Source organism: Lagenorhynchus albirostris, chromosome X (genome assembly GCF_949774975.1).
Source record: "Lagenorhynchus albirostris chromosome X, mLagAlb1.1, whole genome shotgun sequence".
Classification (NCBI taxonomy): Eukaryota; Metazoa; Chordata; class Mammalia; order Artiodactyla; family Delphinidae; genus Lagenorhynchus; species Lagenorhynchus albirostris.
Window position 1 is genome coordinate 125,280,735 of NC_083116.1, and position 19,887 is coordinate 125,300,621.

At 51.9% G+C, this 19,887-nt stretch overlaps 1 protein-coding gene across 9 annotated transcripts in view; it reads right to left on the reverse strand.

Moving 5' to 3' along the window:
* SHROOM2 (shroom family member 2) overlaps positions 1-19,887 on the reverse strand; it is a 142,279-nt gene that overhangs the window by 44,671 nt on the left and 77,721 nt on the right. For 8 of the 9 annotated variants that reach the window (XM_060137734.1, XM_060137733.1, XM_060137739.1 and 5 more), the window contains 3 exons: positions 15,036-15,167; positions 5,559-7,806; positions 4,254-4,351 (listed from right to left, as the gene is read on the reverse strand). In XM_060137734.1, the coding sequence (XP_059993717.1) occupies positions 4,254-4,351; positions 5,559-7,806; positions 15,036-15,167 (2,478 nt within the window). The remainder of the gene's footprint in view (positions 1-4,253; positions 4,352-5,558; positions 7,807-15,035; positions 15,168-19,887) is intronic. The other variant, XM_060137736.1, reaches the window with a different exon arrangement.

Below are 19,887 nucleotides of genomic sequence, written 5' to 3' on the forward strand. Positions count from 1 at the left end.
CAGAAAACTTCCAAGCTTGAGGTTCCCCTTGTGATCATGCCAGCGTGGGCTTCCTAATTACCCAGCACAGCAGTTCAGAACGGAAAGCTTCAACCGCCCCTTAGCTAACTGAAGGCCAGGAGAAGTAAACGTCTCCCCCAAAGCAACAAATGAGGGGTGCAGTTCGGATGGCAACGCTCTCACTCTGAAACCTACTTGCAAGCAGCCTGTGGAGTAAATGGAAATCAGTCTTGGCCTCGAGCTCTGTACCGCAAATCACCTCTCAGGGCAAAAGTACAGGAAGGTGACCCTCAGGTGGACTTAGCTTGTTGATGAATTTCACGTGAAATGAAAGAGCTTGATTTCATACAGACTCCACCTTCTGGCTGTGAGCGGGATTTGGGATTTATTTTTATTCTCCCCCCGCCCCTCCTCTCCCATCTGTCGCAACAAAATACAAGCCTGCAGATCAGAGCCAGCCGCCTGCTGGCGGCAGCTCCTATGGGGGCAGAAATGGCCGGGAGAAGGCCGGGGAGTGAGAGCCTGCCAGTGGCCACAGCCTCCCGGGCTCTTCCCCTACAAGACCTGTCTGCAGAAGCCCCCAGACGCAGTCCTCTAGAAGACCCTCACGTGTGAGGGGCACGAACCCCATGCAGTAAAACTTAGCTTTCTTACAAGGCTTAAAACACGACACTGGCCAACAAGTCCGCGTGCCAAATTTGAGATGCTGACGACTCCCCTCTAACGGGCACGGAAAGCCCGCTTCACGCACTGTACTGTCACGTATACTAAAATCGTCAATACAATTCCAGCACGCAGGTCATGCCAACATGGAAGCACTATTCCCCACGATCCAGAAGGAGCACAGAGCCCCACCTCCACTCTGCCCAGGGTCTGCCAGGGGCGCTACCAGCCATCCAGGCAGGGAGAGAGCAGCGGACGAGGGGGCAGCTCCACGAGAAGCGGCAGAGGCGGCACCAGAAGCCCCTGGTCCCCATACGCTGTTTACAGCGCGATGGGCGTCTGCTCAGAAGGTCACTCTTAGAAAGGGAATTACCCACCAGAGGGTGTGCAACTCCACGCCGGCAACAGCCCTCCAAAGGGGCTTCACTGTTCTCCCCTCTTCACCAGCTGCTCGCCAGGATGGCAGCTCCTTTATTTTAAACGCTAGGACATCAGGTGTGACCTTGTCTGGACAATGAAAGGACGCTTCCTGAGAGAGTGGACACAGCAGACAGAACTGGTTAAAGGCGTTAGAGAGAAGCAGAGACACTCCTCCTAGTATTATGAGCTAACTCTGCTCCCCCCTTCATACCTTGAAGTCCTAACCCCCCAGGACTTCAGAAGGTGATGGAATGAAGCTCTTTCAAGAGGTGATGAAGGCAAAATGAGGGCATGGGGGGGACCCTAATCCAATCTGGCTGGTGTCCTTCTAAGAAGAGATGAGGGCAGAGACACACACAGAGGGAAGACCAGGTGAGGACACAGGGAGAAGGCGGCTGCCTGCAAGACCCCGAGAGAGGCCCTGGGAGACACCCACCCTGCCAGCACCTGGAGCTTAGACTCAGGCCTCCAGAGCTGTGAGAAAATAACCGTCTGGGGCTTCCCTGGTGGCGCAGTGGTTGAGAGTCCGTCTGCCGATGCAGGGGACACGGCTTCGTGCCCCGGTCCGGGAAGATCCCACATGCCGCGGAGCGGCTGGGCCCGTGAGCCATGGCCGCTGAGCCTGCACGTCCGGAGCCTGTGCTCCGCAACGGGAGAGGCCACAGCAGTGAGAGGCCCACGTACCGCAAAAATAAATCAATCAATAAATGCCTGTCTGTTGCTGAAGCCGCCCAGACCCCGGCAGTCTGTCACGGCAGCCACGCAAACTGCTGCACCGAGCTCTCAAGGTCCCCGTGACACTGGGGCAGGGAGCAGACTGCCGTTAGTCAGGACACCTGAGCTTGGAGATCTGGTGCAAAACCTCCAAAAACAGTGGACGCTGGCTCTGGAAACATGATGGTTGAGGAGGCCACTCCCACGCGAACACAGCTGGAGGCAAGCAAACGCTGTCAGATCTTCTCCCGAGGGCCCGGGTCCTGCTCAAACACCACCGTCGTGTCCACAACCCCCAGGCAGAAGTCGCCTCACCCTTGTCCCTCCAAGATTCTGAACCATCCCGTGACTTTTCACAAAGATGACAATTACGCGTCATCGCTTCAGTGCTGAGTGCTGGTGTCTCTCCGTCCCCCCTACGCTGGGAGGTCCCCTGGGGCGGAACCTCTGTCCTACTTTATCTGGAACACAGAATCCTGAACCTCACAAAAATGTTCTCAATTCGATTTACTGCATAAATGTTCTCTCGACGCTCTTCTGGCATCACAACAGAAGCCAGTCTTCATCATCGTGTTCCCGTTAACAGATCAGCGATTCGATTTCTTTACACAGAGATGTTACATCAATGTATGCAAAACACTGGGCATCTTTAAATCTTTGCATTATAGATTGGGTTTTGGTGAGCAAAGGACAGTTCCTGCCTGCATTTTCATTTCTTTTTTCTCCCATTTAATGTTTCTAGGGCACTCTTCCTCGCTGCTCCTTCAGAAGATAAACATTTTCTCAAAAAAAAAAAAAAAAAGCCTCTTTGACATCCCTAATCTAGGATTTCACTGAGTCTCACCACTCTTTAAAAGCACACACAATGATTCTGAAAATTGCTGGGTTTGCAGCTCAAAAGCAGAAAGTTTCTGGAACTCGTTCCGTCAGAGTGGTTACGCAGCCTGCCAGAGGACACAGCTGTGAGACAGGCAGCGTGGGGTCCCTCCCCCGTTCCCGTTGACCCCTTCGCTGCCGACAGTGCCGTTACCGCACGCACGCGCGCGCACACACACACACGGTATGTACATTAGAAGCCATGTGTTAGGACTCTTCACAGCAGGAGAGCTGAACTCCAAGCAGCACATGCGTGTCTCTCTGCAGGATAAACGCCCGAGGCCTCCGTGCAGCAGCGAAGCCCGCGCCCGAGTGTGCGGGGAGCGTCCCCGCCGCACTGCACCGCACCGCACTACAGCACTGCTCGCACTCCCACGACAGCAGCAGGGCCCGGAAGTGGCTTTTGATAAAGAGGACAGCCGGCACTTGGCACGTGAGCTGCTCGCAATCCAGAGCCATGGAGCTCTGACTGTGCCGCTCAGACACGGCTCAGCTCTGTACGTGTGTTATTCACGGACCTTCCTCTCTCACCCGGGGTCTCTGGTCTTGGCCGTGCAGACTGGTAAGTAACTGCGACCATATCCTACACATGCACACACAGACCACCACGCCTGCTCCCTCAGAGCCACCGGCACTCCTGTTCAAGGCCAGCAGCGCTCAGCTGACAGCCAAATGAAATAAAACCCCGTTACGTAAGGCTCTCAAAAGCAAGCATTTAAACTGCTCATCTCTGGGACAGAATCTTCAATCTTGAGGTTGGTGTTTAATTTGAGCGGCACGCCAACTCCCAGAGATGCTCAAGGAACAGGAAGATATGCACTCAGCGACCCTACTGTGTACAAATTTGCTTCCATTCTTCCATCAGCCCTTTTAAAATAAGGTCGTACCCCAGTTCCTGCAGTGACCTACACTTCCCTCCCCCGCCCTCCTTGTGGATAAGGGTCCAGACGACAGTATGTATTTCACCGAAATTCCACCCTCACTACAGTGACACAGCTACACTGGACACACTGGAGAATCAGGGCACGTGACAGTGTAACACTGCTGCCATTCCGTTCTTTCAGATGCTCTCATCCCCTCCTGGGGAGCCAACCGACTCGATTTCTATTTTAAAGCTCAAAATTAAGTCAGTAAATAAGGCCAATTGAGAAAGGCTTGCCCTCGTCCTTTGACCAACAATCCTTCCAGACAATGTGGATTTCCAGACCCAGCAACCCAGCCGTGCCCTCGACGTTAAGGCATCCCGTCAGATGGCCGCTCTGGATAAAGCATGTCATTCAAGCCACTACGCTAGGTTTCTCGTTCTGTGAACATAAAGAACTCCACTGTACGGAAAACACAGCAGCTGTTTTAAGAACCAAAAATGCCACGCTGGCATTCAGAGCGTCCCCGCCCTGGGGATGCTTCTCCCGCCGGCAGTGCTGTAGGGCTGAGGGCTTGGTCCTGGGGACGCTGGAAGCTGAACCTGGTTCGTGGCCACTTCGGGTCTGGCGGAAACCGGACGCCCAAGCATTCACCCACCATAACGCAGCCCACCCCAAGATGCCTTCTCAGTAACCCCGAGTCCAAGAGTCTCCTACCTTGGGGTGGGGCGTCCCTCCTCGGCCTGGACTGAGGAAGAAAGCTCTCTGCGCGCACCGGGGTCCTCCGTTTGCCGTCGCACTTCCACAGAAGCTTCCTGCCAAGGGTGGCACAATGAGACACCCAGTCATCAAGCCACCGCCTCCGAGACCTCTGTGATCACGAACCCTTCATTGTGGGTTCGCCCTGTGAGCCCGCACCACGAAGGCAGTGACGCCGCCTGCCGTCAGCCGGCCACGGGACCCGCGAGCCCGGCTCTCCAAAGCGTCTCACCAAAAAGACTCAACAAGACCGTGCGTCCCCTTCGGCTCTGGGCAGGAAGCAGAACTCCTACGTGAGGGTCATAAACCTGTGTTGACACACTGGCCCCCAAACCCTCATCAAATCAAACCCAGCTGGTCACGGCTCCCTGCAGCGAAACCTCAAGCCCCGGGACCTGGAGTCTGGGAGCCTTGTTTCTTGACCGATCAAGCATGGAATTCTCAGAGGTCACACTGCACGGGGCATGGGCACACGGTCGCGGTGTTTGCAGGCCTTTCTGCACCAGGGGGCCACACAGAAACCTGCACCTGTCTTCACATGCGGACGTTCATTATTGTGTAACAAACCGATGGCTGGTTTTTCTTAAAAGAACCTCCATCTGATGCTGCAGGAAATCTTTTCTTTGAAATGTACAAATGCAGATGGAAGGGGGAGAAAAAGCAGAGAGAGTGGGAGAGGAAGACTGACTATGGACTTTGAGATATGGATACAAATGTGTAGCTTTTCAGAAAGCTTCCCATCAACTTTCACCATCAAAACTCCTACTTTAAAAAAAAAGTGAAATAGTTTAACACACTGCATTTTCAATTACATTTGCCCCAGAACAACCTTTAAAAATATTTCACCACAAAAAGGGACTAAGAAGAAAACTAATAGCACAAGTGACATCAAGGTTGCCTTAAGCCGTGCTATAACGCGCCCCTTGTAATTTCAGAGGAGTGCTTGCCATTTTCTATCATCTCCCCCAATTTCTTCCCTTTGTATATTAAGGGCAAGCTAATCAAAGGGAAACACCACTTCAGCGAGAGCTGACAATGAGGCTGGGAACTCGAGACGTGGGTGAAAACAGGGCACTCGCAATTGTCATGAGTGTATCGCCTCTGTCTCCAGGTGCTGATACTAGAAAAGCTGGTGCACGTAAACGCTCAGACAGCAGGACGCAAGTCACAACGGCAATGGGCCATGATATCCTGGGGCTGTCCTGTACGCACCTTAAGATGGGACTGCGGTGGCTCTGTCCTGGCTCCCTGCAGGACGCTTACCTGCTTGTAGAGGTCGGTCGAGGGCGACGACCGGGACCTTCCGTGGATGTACTGTGGCCTCTCGTGTTGGTCCAGACCCACGTCCAGGATGTTGTCTGCCGAGTGGTACCTCCCAGAACTCCTGGCTTCCGGGGCTTTCCTCTGTTCCCTCCACGAGGCTTGATACTCTGCAAAGGTTCCCAGCCTCTGAGGTGGGTCTGATCTCCCCACCTTTCCCTCCTTTCCGGGGCCCGCTGTCCAAGGCCTCTCTGGCTTCTCCTTGGGGAACCCACAGGGTGCCGGCCTCAGCCCCGACCGCTGGCCTACGGGCTTGCTGGTTTCCTCAAAAAACTTCCACCTGTCGGCAAAAGTGCGCACGGTCTCGTCGGGAGGCGCGGGGCGCTGGCGCGGGCGTTCATCCCCCGCGAGCCCCACCTCGTTCATCTTCTCGGGCTCGGAGTAGGACTTCAGTTTCTGCTCGGCCGTGAAGCGCCTCCGGCCTGCGATGCGCGGGGCGTGCAGCGCGCCGCCGGCGCTCGAGGGCAGCCTGGCCGGGGCTGCCTCCCAGACGCGAGGGAGGGTGTCGGGGTCCGACGGGCAGGGCTCCAGGTCGCGGCGCCTAAACGACGTGGCCCTCAGGACGCGGGCCTGCGCCTCCTTCAGGTGGTCCTTATATGTGCTGGAGAAGGCGGCTTCCGGGGGGCCCCCTGTCGGCTGCACCCCCCAGTCGCGCGCCTCTGCCTCGGCGGTGGTCTCGTCCCCCTCCGCGGCGCCGGCCAGGGTTGCCGTGCTCCGGCTCTTCTGCAGCCTGGCTCGCCGCAGCTGGATCTCGTTCCTCAGGGTGGTGGCGAAACGGTCGCTCCTCCGCATGGGTTTGCCCGCCGGGGCCTCGGGCGGGGGCCTCTCCAGGGCGCCCTCGTGGCCGGCCTCGGGCCGGCGCGCCCCTTCCTGGGTCAGCGAGTGCAGCATGGGCGTCTGCAGGGGGCAGATCTCGCCGCCCGCGTGGCCCCACGCGAAGCCGCCTGCGACCTTCTTCACACTCGCCGTTTCCACGAGGCCGGCCGCGGGCGGTTCCTCGGCTCCCTCGCAGTGGCCCCCGGCCTCCCTGTCCGCCGGCGCCACCCTCCCCCTTTGCCGGGCGCCCGGGGGCCCCTCGAGCCGGGGCGGGTAGCAGCGGGGCTGCGCGGCCGGGGCGCCGCCCTGCGGGCCGCGTCTGGAGGTCACGCAGTAGTAGCGGCTCTGCGCGCCACCGTCCCCCTTGTGGTCGCCAGCGCTGGGCCGCCCCACCGGAGCGGGGCTGTCATCCGGGAAGCGCTCGGCAGGCGGCTGCTCGCTGAGCCACGTGGCGGCACCGGGCCCCTCGTGAAAGAAGGGGCTCTCGTCGCTGGAGTGGCGCGGGTGCTGGCATGCGGGCGAAGGTGGCGGGCAGCGCACGTCCGCACTGGACAGGGAGGCCTGGAGCCGGCTGGGGGCCCCCGGGAGGGCCCTGGCCCCGCTGTCGCACGGCGGCCACCCGCAGTCCAGGGGGACACCCGGCGCACAGCCCGAGCTTCCGGCTCTCCTCCCGTCGCCCAGGCGCGCTGGTCCCTGCGGCTGATCGGCCGCTTCCGGTCGCCAGTCGCTGTGGGACGGAGCGCGGGTCAGGCCCGGAGGGTGCTGCGTGGTGGCCGCCTCTGAGAATGGAGGGCCCTGGGTCTTCTCGTGGCTCTTGGTGGCCGCAAAGCTGTCACTGCGGAGAGGGGGAGGGGGCGGAGGAGGGGACGAAGAGGCCTTCTTCTTATCGGGAACATACCAGACTGGCCCAAAACTGGACCTCCCGGAAGCAGCTAGCTTGGGCTCAGGGCTGTCCTCGGGCCTGGGGCTCGTGCTGCTGTCAGAGGGGACCCTGGGGGGGAAGCACCCGAGCCTCTCGTCCACACACTGAGGGTCGCCGGCAGCCAGGCCCTGCCGGTCGCTGCCTCCGGTGGAGGCCTCCCAAAGGCCTACTTTGTAGAGGATGTTCTCAGCAGAGGAGGCATCCGCCTTGGGCAGGGTGTGGTCAGGCGTGCTGGAGCTGGTGGAAAAGGAGCCGTAAGCGGAGTCCCGCTTGCTCGGGCCGCCCAGGTGGTCGATGCTGCTGTTGGACTTGGCAGCCGAGAGGCGCCCGGACGGGTAGGACTGGGCAGGCTGGTCGAGGCTGTCCACGCTCCCCAGGGAGCTGAAGTGGTCAGAGGCGCGCTGCAGATGCGTCTGCTCCCACAGGCCGCTCGACAGGTCCTGGGACGAAGAGCTAGGAAACAAGAACCACAGGCAACAGCGTGCTTTAGAGTCATGTTGCAACAAAGGGCAAGATGAGACAATGCACGTAGGAGCGGCTGGCCCTGGGCAGAAGGCAGCCACTCGTCCCGGAGCGAGACCCCTGGGTGCGGCGCGTCTAAGTTTTCCCATTTCAAAGAGCAGCTTTCCAAGGGCAGGCTGAAAGGACCGAGTCCTACCCACATGACGCCTGTCCCCAAACAGAAAACCTTCCACGCCGCGGTACATCTCTCAGCTCGACACCCACAGGCTGGACCAGGTCCAGAGCAGGCAGCAGCAGGCAATGCCCCTGTGAACACCTTGATCTTCAATCACCGGTTAAGTGTCGCAGATAGCAAACCGCAGCCCGTGAGCTAAGGACGGCTTTTAGAGTTTTTTAATGGGGGCGGGGCGGGGCACGGAATCAAAAGACTACTTCCTGATGCGTGAAAATGATACGAAATTCCGATTTCAGTGCTCATAACTCGAGTTTGACGGGAACTCGGTCATGGCTGTGTGCTTTGCTCCCAACGGCAGAGCTGCGCGGCTGCCGCGGACACTGGCCCACCAGCCTGAGGTGTCAATCCTGTCTGGCCCCCCTGCGAGACGAGTCTGTGGACCCCTGGTTGAGTGCAGGAAATGATTCATACTACGGACTGCTAACGCAAAGAAAGCCATCAAAAGAGAACGATCTTCAACTTAAAAAGGCAAGTTCAGAGATAACATGACTTTTCCAAACCCAGATATTAAAATCACAGGCAGGCATACCTCATTTTGAAATGACGTATGCCTGTGATTTAATGAAAGTTCCGATGATGATTAGCATTTCTTAGCAATAAAGTATTTTAAGACTAACGTATGTACTTGTTCTTTAGACACAGTGCTACTACTGCACACTTAAAGCTCTCAACAATGAAACTATTTCTCCAGGCATGTTAAGTGCTTTCATTAAGTCATACGAGGGAGGCAATGACCGTTCCACGCCATGTCTGCAGAGGACAGACCAGGTACCCTTCGCAGAAACGGAGCATGTTCTTCTCCATCCTCCCACCAGTATTCCTGAGGGAATTTTTCCAGGAGATTCTAAGTCCAAGCAAATATAAACAAAGCTAAGCACTTCTTCCACAGGGCGTATGTGTTTCTTTAATCAAGAAACCACCAAACGGGCTTAATGAAATATAAGGCCCGCTTTTTACTTAAGTTTTACCACACGGAGGAGAATCTGGTTTTTCAAAAACACCCTGGACTCCAACTATTATAATCTCTTACGGCTTGAAATAGGTAATACTGTATTTAAGACCTATTTCCTTCACAGCAGACCAGTATTTACTAACAGCCGAAAACTCATTTTGAAATAGTTATGTTAGCACTCCCCACACACACACACACACAGACACACACAGTCATGCATACCACAAATATGCACACACGCAGAGATACACACACACACCCAGATACATACACACACAGAGGTACACACACTCACACGTGCACTGGTGTACATACCCCACAGCCACACTACTGCTGTTACCATCATCCTTCTAATAGACCAGTGAAGACACTGGCCACTAGTCTCAGGTGACTGGACGCTCCACGTGGCCAGGAGGAACGTCTCCAAGCCAACACACCCATGGTGCTCTCCCATGTGTGCCTTGCATTAGCCCTTCTGACCCCAAAATGTGGGCTCCAGAGAAGCCAGGCTGAGCAGCGCCCCCCCCACCCCGCTTCCACCAGCTCACCATTCTAACATCCTCTGTCTCACAGTTACCAAGAAACCACCAGGCCTGGCACATGGGCTGTGAAGCCCCCTGGTCGCCCCTGTACCTCCACACAGCAACCTGGGGTTTGGGGAGAGAGTGCTGGTGTTTAACAGAATTTCCTGGGGGAGCTTTGGCCAAAAAACCTGCCCAGCAATAAGTAACGTGGTGGCTGTGGACACGTGGGGGAGGCGGACAGCCATCCCACTCGGCTGGCCCAAAGGGATTCAGCCAGAAAGCGAAGCCTCCAGGCTCCTGATTTATCAGCTGGACAACATAAACGAGGAAGCACACTTGCCTGTCGTTTCTCTTGGTGTTTTATTTTTTGTTTTCAGGCATTATACACCTGCCTGCTCAGTGAAAAAATTTAGAGTCCTACCAGTAACGGTGTGTCCACGGCCTTTTCTCATCAGAAAAAGAACATCATTCTCAGGTCAAGAAAGATGCTATTTAAAACACAACAAGCCAAAATCTATGGGACACAGCAAAAGCAGTCCTAAGAGGGACGTTTAGAGCAACACAAGCTTACCTCAGGAAACAAACAGCTCAAACAACCTAACCTTATACCTACAGGAACTAGAAAAAGAACAAACAAAGCCCAAAGTTAGCAGAAGAAAAGAAATCATGAAGATTGGGGCAGAAATAAATGAAACACAGACTAAAAAGCCATTAACAAAGATCAATAAAACTAAAAGCCGATTCTATGAAAGGTAAACAAAATCGATAAATCTTTAGCCAGGCGCGTCAAGAAAAAAAGAGGGCCCCAAATCAATAAAACCAGAAATGAAAACAGTTATAACTGATACCACAGAAACACAACCTAGAAGAAATGGACAAATTTCTAGGAAAGTACAATCTCCCAAGACCGAACCAGAAAGTAGAAAATATGAAGGAACCAATTACCAGTAATGAAACTCAATCTAAAAAAATAAATAAATAACTCCCAACAAACAAAAGTCCAGGACCAGATGGCTTCACCTGGTGAACTAATGCCTTTCCTTCTCCAACTTTCCTAAAAATTGCAAAGGAAGGAATGCTCTGAACTCATTCTACAGGGCCAGCATCACCCTGATACAAAAACCAGACAGAGATATCACAGAAAAATAAAATTACAGGTCAGTACCACTGATGCACATAGATGAAAAGTCCTCAACGAAATAATAGCAAACTGAATCCAAAATATATATTGAAAGGATCATACACCATGATCAAGTGGAATTTATCCCAGGGATGCAAGGATGGTTCCACACCTACAAATCAACCCACGTGAGACACCACGTTAACGAACTGAAGGATGAAAACCATATGATCAGCTCAAGAGATGCAGAGAAAGGTTCTGATAAAATTCAGCACCCATTATAACAACTCTCAACAAAGTGGGTATAGAGGGGACGTACCTCAACATAATAGAGGCCATCTATGACAGACCCACAGCCAACATCATACTCAACGGTGAAAAGCTGAAAGCATTTCCTCTAAGATCAGGAACAAGCCAAGGCTGCCCACTCTCACCGCTCTTATTCAACATGCTTTTGGAAGTCTTAGCCACAGCAATCAAAGTAAAAGCAATGAAAGGAATCCAAACTGGAAAGGAAGAAGTCAAACTGCTGTCACTGCTTGCAGATGACGTGACACTGTACAGCAAGTCCCCTACCTACGAACCTTCAGGTTGAGAACTTTCAACGACGGCAGCACGCATTCGCCTGTCCAATCACATAAGTTAGTTCATGTGTCTGGCGCATTGTCACGTGCGTGCATCTCTACAAGTGGCTGTGCTTCTGTGTACCGTACAGTACTGTGTGGAGTACAGTAGTACAGTATCTTTATTTCGAGCGAGATCTGCAAGAGGATGATTTCATTGAACTCCTTGCTGTGTAACACGAGGAGCTTACTCATGGAGACCTGACAGAACTGGAGGCCCAGAGAAAGCACGAAGAGGAGCAAGAGGGAGAAGTAGCTGAAGAACCAAGGAGATTCACGATGCAGGAAACGGCAGGGGATTTTCTTTATCTGAGGAGGCACTGTTAGTTTTCGAGGCACAGGACCCAAACTTAGAACGGTACACAAAGGCTGCAGCAGCCGTTCAGAATGCAATCCAGTGCTACCGTGTCATCTATGACGAGAAGAAAAGTGCTACTACCGCGCTTCCCCGGTGGCGCAGTGCTTGAGAGTCCGCCTGCCGATGCAGGGGACGCGGGTTCGTGCCCCGGTCCGGGAGGATCCCACGTGCCACGGAGCGGCTGGGCCCGTGAGCCACGGCCGCTGAGCCTGCGCGTCCGGAGCCTGTGCTCCGCAACGGGAGAGGCCACGGCAGTGAGAGGCCCGCGTACCGCAAAAAAAAAAAAAAAAAAGTGCTACTACCCAGACATCACTGGATCGTTTTTTCAAGAGGGTAGATAGAATTGAATCCAGCGAGGAACCAGAACCTGTGCCAGCAACGTGAGGAGTGAGTGAAATTGCAGCTCGCCCTCTGTCTACTACTGCTGACGACCCTTCAGCTCTACACCTCCCACCTCCTTTCCCTCCTCCAGTCAGTAACTCTTCTGGCCTGTTCACTCGATGCCAGCCCCTGGATGCCAGCTACTGTACTGGACTACTGTACTTTTCAAGGTACTGTATTATAAGATTAAAAATGTTTTATTTTTTGTGTTTGTTTTTTTATGCATTGTTTGTGTGAAAAGTATTATAAAACTCTTACTGTACAGTACTATATAGCCGACTGTGTTAGTTGGGTACGTAGGCTAACTTTGTTGGACTTAACGAACAAACTGGACTTACAAATGTGCTCTCAGAACAGAACTCGTTCGTATGTAGGGGACTTCCTGTACATAGATAATCCTAAAGACGCCACCAAAAAACTATTAGAGCTCATCAGTGAATTTGGTCAAGTTGTAGGATACAAAATCAATACAAAAAAACGTGTTGCATACTAACAATGAACTATCTGACAGAGAAACTAAGGAAACAATCCCATTTATCACTGTATCAAAAAGAACTAAATACCTAGGAATAAATCTAACCAAGGAGGTAAAAGACCTACTCAGAAAACTGTAAGACACTGATGAAGGAAACTGAAGATGACATACACACATGGAAACATATACCGTGTTCATGGACTGGAAGAATACTGTTAAAATGACCATACTACCCAAGGCAATCTACAGATTCAATGCAATCCCTATCAAAATACCAAGGGCATTTTTCACAAAACAAGAATAAATAATTTTAATATTTGCATGGAAACATGAAAGACCCTGAAGAGCCAAAACAATCTTGAGAAAGAAGAACAGAGCTGGAGGTATCACAATCCCTGACTTCAGACTATACCACAAAGCTACAGTCATCAAACAATATGGTACTGGCACAACAACAGACACATACAACAATGAAACAGAATAGAGAGCCCAGAAGTAAACCACACACATATAGTCAATTAATCCATGACATACGAGGCAAGAATATACAGTGGAGAAAAGACAGCCTCTTCAGTGAGTGGTGCTTGGAAAACTGGGCAGCTACATGTAAAAGAATGAATTAGAACACTCCCTAACACCATACACAAAAATAAACTCCAAATGGATTAAAGACCTAAATGTAAGGCCAGACACCATGAAACTCCTAGAGGAAAACATAGGCAGAACACTCTCTGATATAAACTGTAGCAATATTTTTTAGGATCTGTCTCCTAAGACAAAAGAAAGAAAAGCAAAAATACACAAATGGGACCTAATTAAAAGTAAAGGCTTTTTTTTTTTTTTTTTTTTTTTTTTTTTTTTTTTTTGGCGGTACGCGGGCCTCTCACTGCTGTGGCCTCTCCCGTTGCGGAGCACAGGCTCCGGACGCGCAGGCTCAGCGGCCATGGCTCACGGGCCCAGCCGCTCCACAGCATGTGGGATCTTCCCGAACCGGGGCACAAACCTGTGTCCCCTGCATCGGCAGGCGGACTCTCAACCACTGCGCCACCAGGGAAGCCCTAAAGGCTTTTTTAAAAAAATAATTAATTAATTAATTATGGCTGTGTTGGGTCTTTGTTGCTGCACGCAGGCTTTCTCTAGTTGCGGTGAGCAGGGGCTACTCTTCATTGTGGTACACAGGCTTCTTATTGGGGTGGCTTCTCTTGTTGTGGAGCACAGGCTCTAGGCACGTGGGCTTCAGCAGTTGTGGCTTGCGGGCTCTAGAGTGTAGGCTCAGCAGTTGTGGCACACAGGCTTAGTTGCTCCACTGCATGGGGGATCTTCCCGGACCAAGGCTCGAACCCGTGTCCCCTGCATTGGCAGGCGGATTCTTAACCACTGCGCCACCAGGGAAATCCCGAAAATTAAAGGCCTTTTTTTTTTTTTCAGAGGAAAGGAAACCATCGACAAAATGAAAAGACAACCTACTGAATGGGAGAAGATATTTGCAAATGATATGACCAATGAGGGGTTAATATGCAAAATATATAAACAGCCCATCCAACTCAATATCTAAAAAAACAAACCTGATTTAAAAATGTGCAGAAGACCTGAACAGACATTTTTCCAAAGGAGACATATAGATGGCACATGGAAAGTGCTCAACATCACTAATCAGAGAAATGCAAATCAGAACCACAATGAGGTATCACCTCACAGCTGCCAGAATGGCCGTCATCAAAAAGACAACAAATAACAACTGCTGGTGAGGACGTAGAGAAAAAGGAACACTTGTTCACTATTGGTGGGAATGTAAACTGGTGCAGCCACTGTGGAAAACGGTATGGAGGTTCCTCAAAAAACTAAAAATAGGACTACTCTATGATCTAGCAATTCCACTCCTGGGTATATACCCAAAGAAAATGAGAACACTGATTTGAAAAGATACATGCACCCCAATGTTCATATCAGCATTATTTACAAGGTGAAGATTGGTATATCTTACACACACACACACACACACACACACACACACACACAATGGAATACTGCTCAGCCATAAAAAAGAATGAAATTTTGCCATTTGCATCAACATGGATGGGCCTAGAGGGGTATTACGCTTAATGAACTAAGTCAGACAGAGAAAGACAAATACTGTATGATATCAGTTATATGCAGAACGTAAAAAAATAAACAAACGAATATAACAGAACAGAAGCAGACTCACAGACGTAGAGAACAAATCAGTGGTTCCCAGTGGGGAGAGGGAAGGGCGACGGGGCAAGATAGGGGTAGGGGAGGAAGGGGTATAAGCTATAAAATAAATAAGCTACAAGGATATATTGTACAGCACAGAGAACGGAGCCAATGCTTTATGATACCTTTAAATGGAGTATAAGCTATAGAAATTTTGCATCACTATGTTGTACACCGGAAATGAATAATATCGTAAATTAACTGTACCTCAACAAAAACTAAAAGTGAGAAATGCACAATTACGACAAGGCAGGGAAGTCATGAGTGTGGCAGAAAGTGAAACCAGTTTCCCATCCCGGCGGGAAAGGCGTGCCTACCTGGCGTGGTGCTGGCCTGGCCACAAGGGGCAGGAGCTGGTAGAGGGGAATGGAGATGCCGATGTCTCGGGGTGGCTGTCGGAGAACTTGGTGACGTGCCAGGAGTGTGGCCTCCAGCTCAGCTCAGTCCTCCTGAAAAAGGATGCAGATGGCTCAGGGACTTCACACCAAGGACAACTTCAGGCGAAGAAAGGAGTGGGAGGCAGAAACGATTCCCGGGTGATTTACTGCATCGCTGTCAGGTGCTTCCCACTGCATCTGGGCACCAACGCTCTTTGTACAGGTTCGTTACCGGAGAACATCCCCGGGCGAGAATCACAGGCCCCAGGATGTGAACCAGCCCTTAGGCTTCCAAATTTATTCTAAGTAGTACATGAATCTTGCCCACGACCCCCGCTGCCCCACCCCCAAGACACAGCAGCATCTTCTGTCTGTCTGGTGTCAGTGCAACTTTGCACGGGCCCTTAGCCTGTTTGAGGAGAAGGCACTGGGCTGCAGAAAAGCTTGAGCTGGGTCCCGTGGAGTTTTGACTGTATTTATTTATTCACTCACTTCACTAAGTGAACACAGCTATCCTGCAGTTAACGGGGACTGGTGGACATGTATTCCTCTGAGCCTCCCAGAGCGTCCGAAGTCATCTAAGGGTTCCTGTCATGGGAATCACCACACCCTAAGACCAACAGGCTCCAGTCCATTCCTGCCAGGGCTTCTGAGCGTGGCAGGAGCCTTCCCTGCCCGCCTCCACCGCCCCCACCATCCGTGGGTGGCTTATTAGGTTTTTGACCACACCTGCCCAGGTGTGAAACAGCATGTCCAGTTGGACAGCCCTGCAGCCGACGTAGGAACATCCCAGGGCCTCCCGGGTAAAGCTGCTGCAGGAGCACATGGCCCATGCTCGCCCCTCCTCCTCCCGCAATTTTTTTTTTTTTTTTTTGCTGTACGCGGGCCTCTCACTGCTGTGGCCTCTCCCATTGCGGAGCACAGGCTCCGGACGCGCAGGCTCAGCGGCCATGGCTCACGGGCCCAGCCGCTCCGCGGCATGTGGGATTCTCCCGGACTGGGGCACGAACCCGTGTCCCCTGCATCGGCAGGCGGACTCTCAACCACTGCGCCACCAGGGAAGCCCCCTCCTGCAATTTAAGACGGATCTAGCCTCACCAGGGACACTTTGTACAGCCCAATCGAGATGGGAGAAAGGGTTCAACTGAGCCTCTAAGTACCTGATGGGGATCAAACATTCTTCCAACAGGCAAAAACATTAAAGAATATTATGCAACAACGAATATTAAAGAAAACCCAGAAAGCATTTATAACATAAACCTTCTGATGACTCAGAAACGAGGAAAAATACACGGGTGGCAAAATGTGGAATGTGTTGACTCTTTGATAGTTTCCCACGAGCTAAAGCATAAAACAGACGAATTCATCACACCACAGAAGTAAAGGGATTGTAAAACCAAAACTGTACCTCATAAAGTTTCTCAAAATCCTCGTAAGGAAGGTTCTGGCCACGTGAATTTCATTTTCAGATGGCTTTTCCTGTGCTATAATATCCGTAACGTCTGTCATCTTCCTTTACAGGTAATTAATGAAGGAAACAAACTAGACAAACTGCAGGCAAAGGAAAAAGAGGCTTGGAAAAGAAAACGCCTTACACTTTGTGGTAACATATTTCAACTCTGTAATTGGAATGAGTGGGGAACCAGCTGGTTTACTGGGGCAGAAGTCGTGCTCTTTGAGAAGACTAAATGTTTCTCCTCTTATTTTAAAGGATAATACAGGCAGACCTTGGAGATGTTTCGAGTTGGGTTCCAGACCACCACAATAAAGTGAACATTGTAATAAAGCTAGTCACGTGAACTTTTCGGTTTCCCAGTGCATATAAAAGCTATGTTTACACTATACTATAGTCCACCAAGTGTGCAACAGCATCATGCCTACAAAAACACAATGTACATACCTTAATTTTAAAAGACTTTATTGCTGAAAAACACTATTATCTGAGCTCTAGTAATAATATTAGTAACATCAAAGATCACTGATCACCGTAACAAATAAGATAGTGAAAAAGTCTGAAATACTGTGAGGATTACCAAACTGTGAGACACAAAGTGAGCCAGTGCTGTTGCAAAAATGCTGCCAACAGACTTGCTTGCCACAGGGTTGCTACAACCTTCCATTTGTAAAACAAACAAACAGAAAACACGCAGTATCTGTGAAGCACAACACAGCAAGGTATGTCTGTACACAGATACATGCCTCTACTTCGAGGAGACACAGTCAACAGTTACGGTATTAATTGGAGCTTTAAAGAAAAAAAAAAGGAAAACACAGTGAAAAGGGTGATACCTAGAAGCTCTAATGAGGAATCATGGCTCCTGGGGAGACTGAAATTTTCGTACGTATGTGGCTCTCGTCAGGTCCTCAGACTTTCCTAGAGCACAGTGAACGTATCTGGGAATCGAGGAAGGTTCAGGCAGTATCTGTCAGCCCCTCTGATGTTTAAAACTGGATTCTGCTGATGAAAGGAGGACATGTGGCTGATGAAAGGAGGACATGTGGCTGAGGGCTGGTCTCTCCATCACAAGCCCGTGACCACGCTGGGCAGGAAAGCTCTGGGGACCGAACGCTCTGGCGCCACCTAGCGTTCCCAGATGGAACAGAAATGGCAGGGGCCGATTTAAGGCGCTCGTTTCAACAGACGACGGTGTTTCTTCCCACACAAGATACGCACTCCAGGTGGCTTTAAACCACCCGGGTCCCTGGAAGTCTGGGGCCGTGAGGGGTGCACAGGCCACAGGCTGTGCCAAAACAGGTGGGCAAGGTGCCCCGATGTGAGGGCCTCGGAGAACTCGGACCACGTGGTACCTGGTGGTACCTGGTTAGGGGTTAACCGCCCTGCCCCCTCAGGGGGCCACGCGTGTCGGAAGGAAAGGCACACACAGCAGGTATGCAGCGAACCACACCCGAACCTTCCTGTCCTGGCGGGCGGAACGTCTGCTATGTCTGCTACAGCTGGACCAGCCCCCCCCCGCAACAGACATCAAACAGGAACAGAAGGGAGAGCTGTGAAAGGAACGCCCCCTCCGCAGGCCACGCAGTCAGACACAAGCCAGCTCGGCTGGGGAGACCAGCAAGGACGCCCCTTCCGGGAGGAAGAAGGACGGCACGGCTCAGCCCAGAGACATCCAAGGCCATGCTTCCTGTGCAAGGCAGTGTGGTCAGCGATGCCAGGGAGGAAACAGCCGTGACCCGGCCGGGGTGCGGGTGCTGACCCCTCCTGTGCGTGCAGATGCACGATCCTGCCAGCTCCGGAAACGCAACAGCGCTGCGTCCAAGTCACGCCCACGGGAGACTAACAGCCACTACCACGGTCACCCCGTGTACAGGGAAGAAAGCCTTTTCATTCACATGGCCACTGCTGCTGGGAAAGCTTAAAGAATAGGCATATTGTAGAAAACATGGAACATTTAAAAACTGAAATGCGATTAAGACAATAAAGGAGGATAACCCGTCATCTGAAGATGAACGGTGGGTAACGTCTCTGCATTTCTTTCCCCGTTTCAGACGGCTGAGAGCATCGTGCAGACTTGGCGGGGCCCTTTCTCTCTGCAGCCCGCCTGGTTTGGTGAGCATTGACTCTCCAGGCCACCGTCACTTTTCCAAAATGTCATTTTTAATATGGCATAATATTCCTTCCACATGAATACTGAAAAGCAATGCTGCTGACTATTAACACCGGGTTTTCTGGCTTCCAAATCAAATTATTCGCCCTAATGAGGGTTCTCTGAAACCTTTCCCAAAAGGTGCACACCAAAATTAATCTAAATTTACTTCAATTTCTAAAAATAATTTTTTATGCTAGGTAGTCTTTTTTTTTTTTTGAAGGGAAGGGGTTTAGATCTCAAATATAAAAAATGCTAGGATACCAATGAAAGTTAAGAATGGATCTAGATACAGAAAATTCATTTTTAAAAAGAAATTATTAAAATAAGGGCTTCAATGAAATGTTTCTCATTCAGAGAAAGAGAAGTCCCTAAAAAAAAAAAAAAAAATCACGTGAACGCCGGATTATTTTCCTAACGTTTCCACGTGCAGCCAACAGGCGCTGCCTCAGAAAATAAACGCGGTCCGCATGTGGTCCCCACGAGCGCGCGGGGGGGGGGGGGGGCTGACAGTACCAGGCCTACAGGCTGGGAAGCCAACGGGAAGGGCCTGGCGGGACACTGTGAGGGGGCACCACAGGGTGTGTTGGCTGCAGGCGACATCCTCGGGGAAAATGAAACCAACAGTGATGCTTGGGGCACCTTAGAAGCAAGCGCCAAGGGGGGCGGCAGTGGGGAGGGACTTCCAGATAAAGGGAAGGCTGGAAGTTCCTCGAATGCTTCCCAGTGAGTCCTGCGGGTGATGGGGGTGAGTTCCGGGCAAGGAGCCCCCAGAAGCTTAGGGAGGGAGGGTGTGCAGAGGCCCCGACGGACAGGCCCACAGAGGGTACAGGCCCTCGAGATACTGGGCTGGAGGAGGGCGACAACTGCAAACAGCCTTTTTATTCTTTAAAAGTGAAACACACACATAAAGAGCACCACCCTACAGACACAAAATGAAGCCTGCCCTGAGCTGCTGCTTCCTTCCTGCGCCGGTCAAGCCTCTAGAGGACACATGCTGACCGGCCTCTCCCTCTCCCGAGCTGCCTCTACCTTCTACCACACCAGCTCCCTGCAACTCAGCTCTGGCAGCTCCTGCCTCACCCCACCGCCCTCAGCTGCTCCCAACTGCCACGGAGCGAAGCCCGGGCCAGGCGGCACTGGCATCGCTGGGACGGCTGTGTTTGCACAAGCCCTCAAGGTCATTC